General features: G+C 37.1%; 1 protein-coding gene across 1 annotated transcript in view; it reads left to right on the forward strand.

The window, feature by feature from the left end:
* LOC125102363 (uncharacterized) overlaps window positions 1-13,973 on the forward strand; it is a 185,629-nt gene that overhangs the window by 15,725 nt on the left and 155,931 nt on the right. The window contains exon 2 of the mRNA XM_047733495.1: window positions 11,710-11,859. Within this exon, the coding sequence (XP_047589451.1) occupies window positions 11,729-11,859 (131 nt within the window). The 5' untranslated portion in view covers window positions 11,710-11,728. The remainder of the gene's footprint in view (window positions 1-11,709; window positions 11,860-13,973) is intronic.

The following is a 13,973-nucleotide window of genomic DNA, read 5'->3' on the forward strand; positions in this document are numbered from 1 at the left end:
CTTAATCTCAGGAAACAAAATGAGGGTTGCTGGAGGGGAGGGAAGTGGAGCGGTAGGATGGGTGGGTAATGGACATTGGGAAGCGTTATGTGCTATGGTGAGTGCTGTGAGTTGTGTAACACTGATGAATCACAGACCTGTACCCCTGGGGCTAATAATACATTACATATTTAAAAAGAAAAAGTCCAAGTGAGCCACATCTGAAGAAAAAGGACAAAGAAGAGGTAAACTGAGTCTAACTAAAACCAGAATGCAGCCCCAATCCAATTCAATTCCTAATGGGCTTAAGATGATCAGTCCTTTAAATTATGCATCTAACAGAAGAAAGGGAGAAAGTTTACAGGGGGAAATAACATCGTTATTAGTCCAGTTGGTTCTTTTATTTATTTTTTTTTTTTAAGATTGATTTTAGAGAGAGAGAGCATGGGGTGGGGTTGCTGGGCAGAGTGAGCAGACGCCTCACTGAGCATGGAGCCTGATGCAAGACTTGATCTCACAGCCCTGAGATATATGTATGCATATATATGCACAAGGAAAAAGAGGAAAGATGGGCAAATTGGACAAATGATGGATAATTTTTGCAGATTTGGAATCTATAAAAATAATGTGCATTATGTAATTTAAAAATACAACAGCTAAAATTGAGAATTCACTGGATAGTTTTTTTTTTTTAATAGCTTAGACTGAGCAAAAAATACAGTTAGTGAACTTAAGGATGGATAAATAGAAAATATCCAGAAATGAGGCACAGAGACAAAATGAACAGGACGAATACAACTGAATAAAAGAGACATGTGGATGGGACGCCTGGGTGGCTCAGTTGGTTAAGCGGCTGCCTTTGGCTCAGATATTGATCCCAGCATCTTGAGATCGAGTCCCACATCAGGCTCCTTGCTCGGCAGGGAGCCTGCTTCTCTCTCTGCCTCTGAGTGCCACTCTGTCTGCTTGTGCTCACTCTCCTCTCTCTTTCTGACAAATAAATAAATAAAATCTTTAAAAAAAAAAAAGAGGGAGAGAGAGAGAGACATTTGGAATATAGCTAAATAATCAAATGTATGTTTAATTAAGAGTCCCAAAAGGTAAGAATGAAAGAGAATGGGGCAGAGCAATATTTCAAGAGATAATAATCAAGAAATTTCCAAAATTGATGACTAACATCTGCCCCAACATTAAAGGTCAGTGAACCCCAGTACACAGCAAGGATATATACAAGTGAAGCCACAATTAAGCACATTATAGTTGAAATGCTGAAAGACAAAGATAAAATCTTGAAAGCAGCAAGAGAAAAACAAGTCACATCTACTTTCTACAAAAGGAACAGCAAGATAATTTATTTTCTGACAAATTATGGAAGCCAAAAAGAATAAAAAGACATTTAAAGTGTTAAAAGAAAAAAAATCAGTTTATACCTAATTAAAATATCCTTAAGAAATCATGATAAAATAAAGATTTATTCAAACAAATAAAAACTGGGAGAATTCATCATCAACAGACCCAGACTATGAAAACTATTAAAGGTAGTTCTTCAGACTAAAGGAAAATTAATTCAAATGCCAACATGGGTCTTCAGGAAAAAAGAACAGCAAAAAAGATAAGTATGTGATTAAGTTTTTTAGATTTTAAATTTATTTATTTATTTATTTGACAGAGAGACAGAGAGAGAGCACAAGCAGGGGGAGCGGCAGAGGGAGAAGCATGGTCCCTGCTGAGCAGGGAGTCCGATTTGGGGCTCAATCCCAGGACCCTGGGATTATGACCTGAGCCAAAGGCAGATGCTTAACCAACTGAGCTACCCAGGTGCCCTGTGATTAAGTTTTTAAAATTGAATTTCAAAGCAGCAAAAATAAAACATGTGGAGTTTATATGCAGAAGTTAAAGGAAAAATAACAGTTGCATGAATTGGAGGAGGGAGATAAATGTACATAAACCATCGTAAGGTTTTTATTCTTTGGACAGTGGTTTAAAAAAAAAAAAAAAACCCAAAAACTAGAGAGGCTTCTGGGTGGCTCAGTCAGTTGAACATCTAGCTCTTGGTTTCTGCTTAGGTCATGATCTAATGTGTCATGAGACAAAGCCCCATATCCAGCACTGCCCTTAGTGGGGAGCGGAGAGGGGATGCTCTCCCTCTGGTCTCCCCCCACTTGTGTGTGTGCTTTTTCTCTGTATATAAAATAATAAAATAAATAAATCTTTAAAAAATACTAGCTTAATGTAAGCTGTAATAAGCCAAGGATGCATATTAAAATCTAGAGGAATGATTATCAAAGTATGAGTTAACAAAGTAACAGTATAAGCATCACCTGGGAATTTTTTAGAAGTAAAAATTCTCAGTCCTCCCACAGACCTATTAAATTATAAACTTTAGAAGTAGGGCCCAGAAATCTATGTTGGAATAGTGTTCTAGGTGATTCTGATGCACACTAACATTTGAGAACCACTGCTCTAGGTAACTACCAAAAGAAAACAAACAGGTATAATTAAGAACCTAATAGAAGAGGTAAAACAGAATAATAAAAACACTTGTTTAATCCAAAGTAATGAAAGAAAGGAGGAATGGAGGAAGAAAGGATAAGACAAGTAGAAATATAAACAAAATGAATAAAATAAAATTCACAGTAAGATTGTGAACATAAACCCAACTATAACAGTAATCACATTAAATGTAAATGAACTAAATGTTCCAACTAAAAGACAAGATTTTCAGATTGGATTCAAGAAACAAAAAGGCACAGATAATTTAAAAGGATTAAAAAGACATACCATGTAAACACTACCCCCCCAAATGCTTGTGTGATTGTATTACTAATACATATATTTTACTTTAAGAAATATTACTAAAGATGAAAAAAGACGCCATAATGACAAAAGTTTCAATTCAATATAAAAACCTAATAATCCTATTAGCAGCAGCCAATAATAATACTTCAAATATATAAAACCAAAATATCAGAACTAAATGGAGAAATACACAAATCTACGGTAATTGCCAAAGATTTTAATGTACATATCTCAATATCTCATTAAAAATCAGACAAAAAAATAAATAAAGATATAAAAGATTTGAACATTATGAAACAACTCAATCTGACATATGTAGAGCACTAGTCCCAAAAACAGAATATATGTTCAATTACATGGAACATTTACCAAAACAGACCTAGGCCACAAAACAAGCTAAAAATTGAAATCATGCAGTGAATGTTCTTAGGCCATAATGAAATTACACTGAAAACTGACCAGAAAAAATAAATAGATAAATAAATAAAGGAACTGCTTCTAAATGACTTATAGGTCAACAAAGAATTCTCAGTGGAAATGAGAAAATATTTAAATAAATAATGAAAGCACAACATCCAAAATGGTGATGTGGCCAAAGCAATGCTTAGAAGGATATTTATGGTTTAAATGCATACATTAGAAAAGAGGTTAAAAATTACTGATCTCAAACTTCAATCTCAAGAGCCGGGAAAAGAAGAGCAAATTAAATCCAATATAGTAAAAAGAATGATATAATAAATGATTAGTGATAAAAAATGTAAATAATAAATGAATAATAATTCAATGTAATTGATACATTGAACTTATTATCCCAATGAATTAATTGGTATAATAAATAAATAGAAATAAGTAATATGTGAATCATAACAAATGAGCAAAAAGCCATGAAAGATTAAACAGACATAAATAGACTAGAATAAACACAATAAAGCTAAATGTTGCTCACTTAAAAGATTGGTAAAATTATTAAATCTATAATAAAACTGATCAAGATAAAATAGCAAATATAGAAATTATCAATATTAGAAATGTAGCAGGAGACAGCACTACACATCCTACGGACATTGAAAAGATAAAAGGCTTCAAAGAACATCAAGAAAGTGAAAAGATTTCCCACAGAATGGGAGAAAATATTTGCAGGTCATGTATCTGACAGAAAACATGTACCTAGAATACATAAAGAGCACTTATAACTCATCAGTAAAAATCCCATAAAACTTGATTAGAAGATGGGTAAAGAGTCTGAATAGTAATTTCTCCCAAGAAGATATATAAATAACCAACAAGCACGTGAAAAGATGCTCAGTATCATTAGCATTAGGGAAATGCAAATCAAAACCACAATGAGAAACCTCTTCACATCCACTAGGATGACTAAAAAAAGACAGATAATAACAAGTGTTGACAAAGATGTGGAAAAATTAGAACCCTCATCCATTGCTGGTGAGACTGTAAATGGTGCAGCCTCTCTGGAAGACACCTGGCAAAACTTTTACATAAAGGCATTATTCATAATATCAAAAAAATGGAAGCAACCCAAATTTCCTTCAATTGATGAACCAATAAGCGAAATGTGGTATAGCCATATAATGGAGTATTATTCAGCCATTAAAATGAATGATATATCTGTATGTTAATTAAGTGGGATTTAAATAAAAATGTAAAAAGAAAAAAGGAATGATATATCAATACATGTGAAAACAAAGATGAACCCTGAAAACATGTGAGGGGCTCCTGGGTGGCTCAGTTGGTTAAGTGTCTGACTCTTTGTTTCAGCTCAGGTTATGATCAATTGGCTTGTGGGATTAAGCCCCAAAATTACTTTGATTGGTGGGTTTAATCCAGTTACATTTATTATAATTACTGATATATTTGAACTTATTTCTACCATACTTCTTTTTTGTTTTCTCCTTTTTTTTCTGATTTCTTTTTTTTTTTCTGTGCTATTCCTATCAGTTTATTTTTTTTTATGTTCAGTTAGCCACTGTATAGTACATAATTAGTTTTTGATGTAGTGTTCAATGATTCATTAGTTAAGTATAACACCCAGTGCTCATTACAGCATGTGCCCTCCTCAATACCTATTGTTTCTTGGGGTCCATAGTCTCTCATGGTTAATCTCCCTCACTGATTTCTCCCCCTTTGGATTTCTCTCCCTTCCCCTATGGTCCTCCTTGGTATTGCTTATGTTCCACATATGAGTGAAACCATATGATAATTGCCTTTCTCTGCTTGACTTACTTCACTTAACAAAATTCCATCCATGTTGATGCAAATGGTGGGTATTCATTGTTTCTGATGACTGAATAATATTCCATTGTGTAGATGTACCATATCTTTATCCATTCATTTGTTGAAGGGCATCTTGGCTCCTTCCACACTTTGGCTATTGTGGACATTGCTGCTAAGAATATTTGGGTGCACATGCCCCTTCTTTTCACTAAGTTTGTATCTTTGGGGTAAATACCTAGTAGTGTAATTGCTGGGTCATAAGGTAGCTCTATTCTTAACATCTTAAAGAAATCTCCATACTGTATTCCAGAGTGGCTGTACCAACTTGCATTCCCACCAATAGCATAAGAGTGTTCCCCTTTCTCCACATCCTCATCATTTGTTGCTTCCTGTTTTGTTAATTTTTGCCATTCTAACTGGTATAAGGTGGTATCTCATTGTGGTTTTGATTTGTATTTCCGTGATGGCTAATGATGTTGAGCATTTTTTCGTGTGTCTGTTGACCATTTGTATGTCTTCTTTGGAGAAGTGTCTGTTCATGTCTTCTGCCCATTTTTTGACATGATTATCTGTTTTTTGAGTGTTGAGTTTGAGGAGTTCTTTATAGATCTTGGGCATCAGCCCTTTGACTGTAGTGTCATTTACAAATATCTTCTCCCATTCTGTAGGTTGCCTCTTTGTTTTGTTGACTATTTCTTTTTTTTTTTTAAGATTTTATTTTATTAGACAGAGAGAGACACAGTGAGAGAGGGAATACAAGCAGGGGGAATGGGAGAGGGAGAAGCAGACTTCCTGCTGAACAGGGAGCCAGATGTGGCTGTGGTCCACTTATAAGGCTGTGGCTCAGGTCCTGATCCCAGGAACCGAAGGCAGACACTTAGTGACTGAGCCATCCAGGCACCCCTTGTTGACCATTTCTTTTGCTGTGCAGAAGCTTTTGATCTTGATGAAGTCCCAAAAGTTCATTTTTGCTTTTGTTTCCTTTGCCTTTGGAGACATGTCTTGAAAAAAGTTGCTGTGGCCGATGTTGAAGAAGTTACTTCCTATGTTCTCCTCTAGGATTTTGATAGATTCCTACCTCACGTTGAGGTCCCTTATCCATTTTTAGTTTATCTTTGTGTAAAGATCTTATGCCATAAGAGTATGATATAAGAGAATAAGGTCGAGTTTCATTCTTCTATACATAGCTGTCCGATTTTCCCAGCACCATTTATTGAAGAGACTGTCTTTTTTCCACTGTATATTTTTTCCTGCTTTGTTGAAGATTATTTGACCATAGAGTTGAGGGTCCATTTCTAGAGTCTCTATTCCATTCCACTGGTCTCTGTGTTTGTTTTTGTGCCAATACCATGCTGTCTTGGTGATCATGGCTTTGTAGTATAACTTGACATCAGGCAATGTGATGCTTCCAGCTTTGTTTTTCTTTTTCATCCTTCCATTGGCATTTTGGAGTCTTTTCTGGTTTCATACAAATTTTACGATTTTGTTGTTCCAGCTCTTTGAAAAAAGCCAATGATATTTTAATAGGGATGGCATTGAACATGTAAATTGCTCTGAAAAGCATAGACATTTTAACAATGCTTATTTTTCCAGTCCGTGAACATAGAATATTTTTCCATCTTTTGTGTCTTCCTCAATTTCTTTCATAAGTATTCTACATTTCTAGAGTATATATATCCTTTTCCTCTTTAGTTAGATTTATCCCTAGGAATCTTATGGTTTTTGTTGCTATTGTGAATGGAACTGATTCCTTAATTTCTCTTTCTACAGTTACATTGTTAGTGTATAGAAAAACAACTTATTTATGTGCATTGATTTTGTATCCTGCCACATTGCTGAATTGCTGTATGAGTTCTAGCAATTTGAGGGTGGGGTCTTTTGGGTTTTCCTCATAAAGTATCATGTCATTTGCTAAGAGGGAGAGTTTGACATCTTCTTTGCCAGTTTGGATACCCTTTATTTCTTTCTGTTGTCTGATTGCTGAGACTAGGACTTCTAGTACTATATTGAACAATAGTGGTGAGAGTGGGCACCCATGTTGTGTTCCTGATCTTAAGGGAAAAGTGATAATGATAGTCACTGTGAGCTTTTCATAGATTTTTTTTATGATATTGAAGAATTTTTCCTCTATACTGAGAAGTTTTAATCAGGAACGGATGTTGTATTTTGTCAAACACTTTTTCTGCATCAATTGAGAGGATCATATAGTTCTTGTCTTTATTTTATTGATGTACTCTACCACGTTGATTGATTTGAGAATGTTGAACCACCCTTGTATCCCAGGCATAAAACCCAGTTGGTTGTTGTGAATAATCCTTTTATGTGCAGTTCATCCTATTGGCTTGGATCTTGTTGAATATTTTGGCATCCATGTTCATCAGGAATATTGGTCAGTAATTCTCCTTTTTATGGGGTCTTTGCCTGGTTTTGGGATCAGGGTAATGCTGGCTTCATAAAAGGAGTTTGGAAGTTTTCCTTCTGTTTCTATTTTTTGGAACAGCTGCAGTAGAATAGGTATTATTTCTTCTTTTTTTTTTTTTTAAGATTTATTTATTTATTTATTTGACAGAGAGAGAGCACAAGCAGGCAGAGAGGCAGGCAGAGAGAGAGGAGGAAGCAGGCTCCCTGCTGAGCAGAGAGCCCGATGCGGGGCTCGATCCCAGGACCCTGAGATCATGACCTGAGCCGAAGGCAGCGGCTTAACCCACTGAGCCACCCAGGCGCCCTTGAGTTCCAGTTTTAAGGCATTGTGGCCCAATATGCAGGGAATAATCTCAGTCTTTTGGTATTGGCTGAGACCTGATTTGTGACCCAGTATGTGGTCTATTTTGGAGAAAGTTCCATGTTCGAGAAGAATGAGTATTCTGTTGGTTTAAGGTGGAATGTTCTGTATATATCTATGAAGTCCATCTGGTCCAATGTGTCATTCAAAGCTCTTGTTTCTTTGTTGGTCTTCTGTTTAGAATATCTGTCTAGTGTTGAGAGTGGAGTGTTAAAATCTCTTACTATTAATGTATTATTGTCAATCTGATTCTTTATTTTCATTCGCAGCTGGCTTATGTAGTTAGCTGCTCCCATTGGGAACATAGATATTTACAATTGTTAGATTTTCTTGTTGGATAGACCCTTTAAGAATAATATAATGTCCCTCTGGATCTGTTATTACAGTCTTTGGTTTAAATTTTAATTTTTCTGATATAAGGATTGCTACTCCAGCTTTCTTTTGAGGTCCATTGGCATGAAAAATGATTCTCCATCCCCTCACTTTCAGTCAGGTTCAAAATGAGTCTCTTGTAGACAACATATGGGATTGGTCCTGTCTTTGTATCCAATCTGCCAGCCTGTGCCATTTCATGGGAGCATTTAGGCCATTCACTTTGAGGGTTACTACTGAAAGATACATGTTTATTGCCATTCTATTGTCTGTAGAGTCCCTATTTCTATGGATTGTCTCTCTAAATTTCTGGTCCATATTACTCTTGGGATGATATTACTCTTTCTTCTTTTATGAATCCCCCCTTAGTATTTCTTGCAGGGCTGACTTGGTGGTCACATATTCTTTCAGTTTCTGCCAGTCCTGGAAGCTCTTTATCTCTCCATCCATTCTGAATGACAGCCTTTCCAGATAAAGTATTCTTGGCTGTGTGTTCTTCTCATTTAGTGCCCTGAATATGTCTTGCCAGCCATTTCTGGCTTGCCAGGTCTCTCTGGACAGGTCTGACATTATTCCGATGTTCCTCCCTCTGTATGTAATTGTTCCCCTTAATTGCCCTTAAGATGGCTTCCTTGGTTCTAAGATTTGGGAGTTTTACTATTATGTGCCAGGGTATTGGTCTGTTCTCCTTGACCTTGGGGGATGTCCTCTCTGCCTCTAGGACATGAGAGGACATGTTCTCCAAATTAGGGAAGTTCTTAGTTCAAATATATCTTCTAGTCCTCTCTCTCTCTCCACCCCCTCAGGGATCCCAATAACTCTGACATTGGAACATTTCATTGTGTTGTTGATTTCTCTAAGTCTGTTCTCATGGATTTTAAGCTGTTTGTTCCAGGCCTCTTCCTGTTCCTTCTTTTCCATCAGTTTATCTTCTAGATCACTAATTCATTCTTCAGGCTCATTTACCCTAGCAGTTAGAGTATCTAGTTTAGACTGCATCTCATTCATAGCGTTTTTCAGTTCAGACTGATTAGCTCTCATTTCTACCTTTAGAGATTCTATGTTGCCATCAATGGCTTTCTTAAGCCTAGCTACTGTCTTCATAATTGTTACCCTCAAGTCTATTTGAGACATCTTGCTTATATCCATATCCATTTGGTCTGTGGGAGAGGCCATTGTCCCTGGTTCTTTTCTTTGTTGGGAGTTCCTACTACTAGTCATTCTGTTGAGTGGTGGTTGAGGGAATATACAGAGTTGAAAATATCAACCATAGTCCACACAAGGTGCACCCTCTTGATGACCATCCTCTGTCCCTGTAGAGATCCAGACATATAATCTTACATCACAGGCTGATTTTGTGGGTGTTCAGAGTAGCCTGGGACATACCTAGCTAAATTCAGGGGACCGGTTGAAACAGAGTCCCCCACTCCTCCACCATCTTGCCCTTCTCTTTTTCTGAATTCTATTGGATTTACAAGACCCATTTCTACTCTTTACTCTACTTGTTTGAGATGGCCTAGGCCACATTTCTATTCTTCTAGTAGTCACCCTGAAGTTTTTATTTTTTTTATTTTTATTTTTTTTTTAAGATTTTATTTATTTATTTGACAGAGAGAGATCACAAGCAGGCAGAGAGGCAGGTAGAGAGAGAGGAGGAAGCAGTCTCCCTGCTGAGCAGAGAGCCCGATGCGGGGCTCGATCCCAGGATCCTGAGATCATGACCTGAGCCAAAGGCAGCTGCTTAACCCACTGAGCCACCCAGGCGCCCCCACCCTGAAGTTTTTAACATAGTATTTTCCTAGCAGAGTCTAAAGTTACTCAGTATTTCTCTTCTAGACATGCCTGCTTTAAGCCCATCAGAGCCCACTTTAACCACCCATTGAACACCCACAAATGCTGCTCAAGCTAATCTTACTATCTTTGTCTTAGAGTTTAGATTTTACCACTTTTAAACAGGTTTTTTTTTTATTTATTTACAATCAGTAGTTAATCAAATATACTTATTATTCTTTAAAGGCCATTGAAATAATTTTTGAGAATCTCTTTTCTGAGACTTTAAAAGAAGTCCCAGTGCCTGCCTGACACAGAATAGGTGCTCAGTAAATGGAATCCACCCTACCCCACCTTCTAGCCTACACACACAGATGTCTCTAACACTAGATGTGACTGTTCAGCAGGCAGAGATTCCCCTGCATTGGATCCATTTCATGGACAGTTGTCAAAGACTGACCTCTCCTTATGATAACTTTGTGAGAACTGTACTCAACTGTGTAGGAAGCTAAACAGTGCAGGATTAAATGTTCTCATTTCTGAGCTGTGAAGTGTTGAAACTGATCAGGAAATGAGGCAGAATGTCCATCCTTTGGGAGAAGAATCAGCCAGTCTATGTTGCTGCCGCTCTTGGCTGCCAATTGGAATGCAGCTGTTAAGGCAGCTGCTTAACTCTTTGCCCAACTTGAAAGGACACTGCCAAGTGGCAAATATTTTTCATAACAGCATTTTACTTTTGCTAAGAACAACAGTGCATTTTATTGTGCTCCAGCAGGGTGCCAAACATGACAAATTTATTACTCAGCAGGCTTACAACCTAGACTGAGCATGAATGCTCATTTCTGTTTTTAATATTGATAGAGTAAGTAGTCCCCAAAGGAAGTCTCTACACAAAACATCTCTACCGCTTAATTATCTGTTGGAATGTTAGCAGATTAACTTGTGAAAATGAAATAGCTCTGAAAGGAAAAATGAAAACCTAGAAATGTCCAAGGAAAAAGGGAAAGGTTAAATATTTTAAATCTCTCTAATATAACCAAGAGTTATTTTACCCCACCTGTCCAGGACAGATGAGGGCAGCAGTAACACAGGAAACACATCATCTTCTGTATCCCCTGCAATTCATAGGTCCCATTCTGGGTCATGCAGTTAATCTATGTTGTTAATTAGAATATTCACACAAAGTACTTAGAAAACAACTGCACTGCATTTGACAGGCTATGAACTGGGTGGAGTAGGGCTGGGGGGTTATGAACTATTTTATTTAATGATTAAAGTAATAAGCCAAATACAAACATTCAAAATAAAGAACAAACAGTTAAATCCTTAAGTATGATTTTCTTCCAAACTCCAAAGTGCATGGATCATGATCGTGTTAGGTTGATTTCCATACCTGTACACACCAACTGTTTGTTTCACTTGAAGTGATTCTAGGAGAAAGCCTTAACCAACATTAATAACATTTAGTGTGTAATTCCCACAAGACTTTATGAAGACTAGAGGGGTTGGACCAGAGGGATACATTCTCATTTTAATAAACCACCATCATCAAAGCTGGAGTGGAGATGTTTCTGATGGTGAACTGGGCTGAACAAAGGAATAGTCAATGGAGGTTCTAATTTCTTTTTTCACTACTGTTTACTAAATGGTCATCAAATCATAAATGACAACAGTCTAGGCAGCCTGTTTCCTCAAATTGCAAAAGCATACATTTTCACAAAGTTGACATGATTTTTTGAAGAAAGATAGACAAGCTTTGCACTCTTGTTTTTCAGGGATATAGTAAAGTGGTAAATGCAAATCATGGATGAAATTTATAAGATCGCTTCCACAGAAAGGATCCAGCAGTTAGAAAAAGAACTGGCTATGCAACTGACTGAGCTAAAGTCTGAGATAGAAGAACAGGAGACTCTTCCAGCTTACAGGTAAATAGTAGTAGTGAGAGGGCATGGTCTTCAGGGCTTTTGCCCCTACTTTCACCCCATAATCTCCATCAGCTTCCTCTTCTTTTTATACAGACAACTGGCATTATCTCAAGCTAGACTTTATGGCTGTCTGTTTTACCTGTATTCTAGAATTGCCAAGGCATTTAGAGGCAATGTCTTACCAAAGAAAATAGAAAAGTGCTCCTACATTTCACAAATACCATTGTCTTAAAGTTCCAGAAGCTATTATAGAAATCAGACTCATTGAAAAGAGATCTTATTTTACCCAGAAATGTTCTCATTGAATTTGACCTTGTTTTTGACGTCTTTATATATTGTCCTAAGAAAGGCTTCCTGAAGTCTCTTTTATCTTTTAGAATAGAGTGATGGGAAATCTCTGGATCCTTGTATTTCTTTACTCCCCCAAACCACTAAACACTACTAAACACCACACCTAGAAGAATCTACCTATTACATTGACAAATACTGAGCAATTTCTGCAAACCAGGTGTTGTGATAGGTTCTGGAGTCCAAGGCAAATGTAAAGTGTCCACTTCTAATAATCACTTTAGCATTCTCATTCCCCTCTAGATTGAAAAAAATTATTGAGAACTGTAGGATAATTGTGCGTTGGTCATTTTTCTTTTTCTTTTTTTTTCTTTTCTGCATTTGTTCATAAATTTGCTCTCATAAGCCCAAGTCTTTGTAGTGGTTAAGTGTCTCATAAATGCTTGCTGAATGAATAAATGAATGAATGTATGTTACATAAACAATACTTGATGAACACATAAGTGAATTTCTTTTTTGTGGGTTGATGTACCCACCACCAATCTCATTCATGGACACTTCGAGATTAACTGAAATGAAAAACATGATTTGAGTAAGAGAAGGTTTGGCAGCTAAGCCGAGGACACTGCCCAATCTTCCAGCATGCCAAAGAAATTTGAAGACAAGAGGGTAGGAAAGGGATGGCTTCCTCTGTTTCCCTGACTGCCTGTTCCCTTTCTTGTTGGTTATTGGTTATTGACCTCCATGAGGCTGCCACCAGGATTCAGGTACCCAGTACTCACAGAAGTTATAGCTTTGATTTAGTAATGCTTTTACTCTTAAGGCCTTTTCAGAGCTTGCCTCTTTTTTTTTTTTTTTTTTTTTTTTAAATCAAAGCCAAGATGTGAGGAGATAAGGGAGACATTACCTCCAACATCAGCTGGGAATTCAACACAAATGGTTCAATGAGTTGCTTTGACTCATGTGGCTGAGGGACCTCCTGACTGGTCTTTTCACAAGACCACTGCACCCAGTGAGGGAATGGCTGACAAGTGTACAAACTAATAGTCTATTTTCATTTTTCCTTAAAACTTACCCATGGGGACTAATAAGGTTGTACAAACATGATTAACCTAAACTCTGCTGCCTATAAACCCTTTCAAATCTCTAGGCGGCTTCTTACATGTGTTTCACAGCTACTTGCTGTGGCTTGTTGTTACTGTTTGCAAAGTTTCATCTTAAGACAGTGATGTCTACACCAGAGGTGTTATCCCATGGTGTTTCCAAAGCTGCCAAGCCTTGGGGTGGGTCTTACCCCAAATGGGGAGAGCTCCCTTCTTCCTGCTACAGGATTCTATGCCATTCCTGGGTCCCACAGCAGTACTGCTTGTGCCTTCTCATGTCAGAGCCCATTCTGCCAACAACCCCTTTGTGACTAGGCTCAGATAGTAGAATTTGGTTAAAATAATTTCCAAGGTATTTCATGCTTGATAAATTAGCAAGAACACAAAAATAAAAACATTCTGTTTAAATGATAAGATACTAGTTTTATGTAGGGTTCAAGATAGATGTCTGATAAGCACTTGGTAGAGCTGAGGTTACTGGGGGAAGTATAGGTAAGGGAAAGAAGAATCACCATTGTGCCTCTTCCTTTATTCTGGAATTGAAACCAGACAGGTAAACCAAGGGTTGTATGAAAGACCGTGTTTGGGGTAAAGGAGAGGAAAATTGGCCCAGGGAAAAGGTTAGCAAACATGAGGTATACACAAGAGAGATTCAGACTGAGACAGAAGCATGTGGTTTTTATGTGCTCTCAATAATACAGTATAATATGATAGTTATGTAGC

The sequence above is a fragment of the Lutra lutra genome, chromosome 6, assembly GCF_902655055.1.
Source record: "Lutra lutra chromosome 6, mLutLut1.2, whole genome shotgun sequence".
Lineage (NCBI taxonomy): Eukaryota > Metazoa > Chordata > Mammalia > Carnivora > Mustelidae > Lutra > Lutra lutra.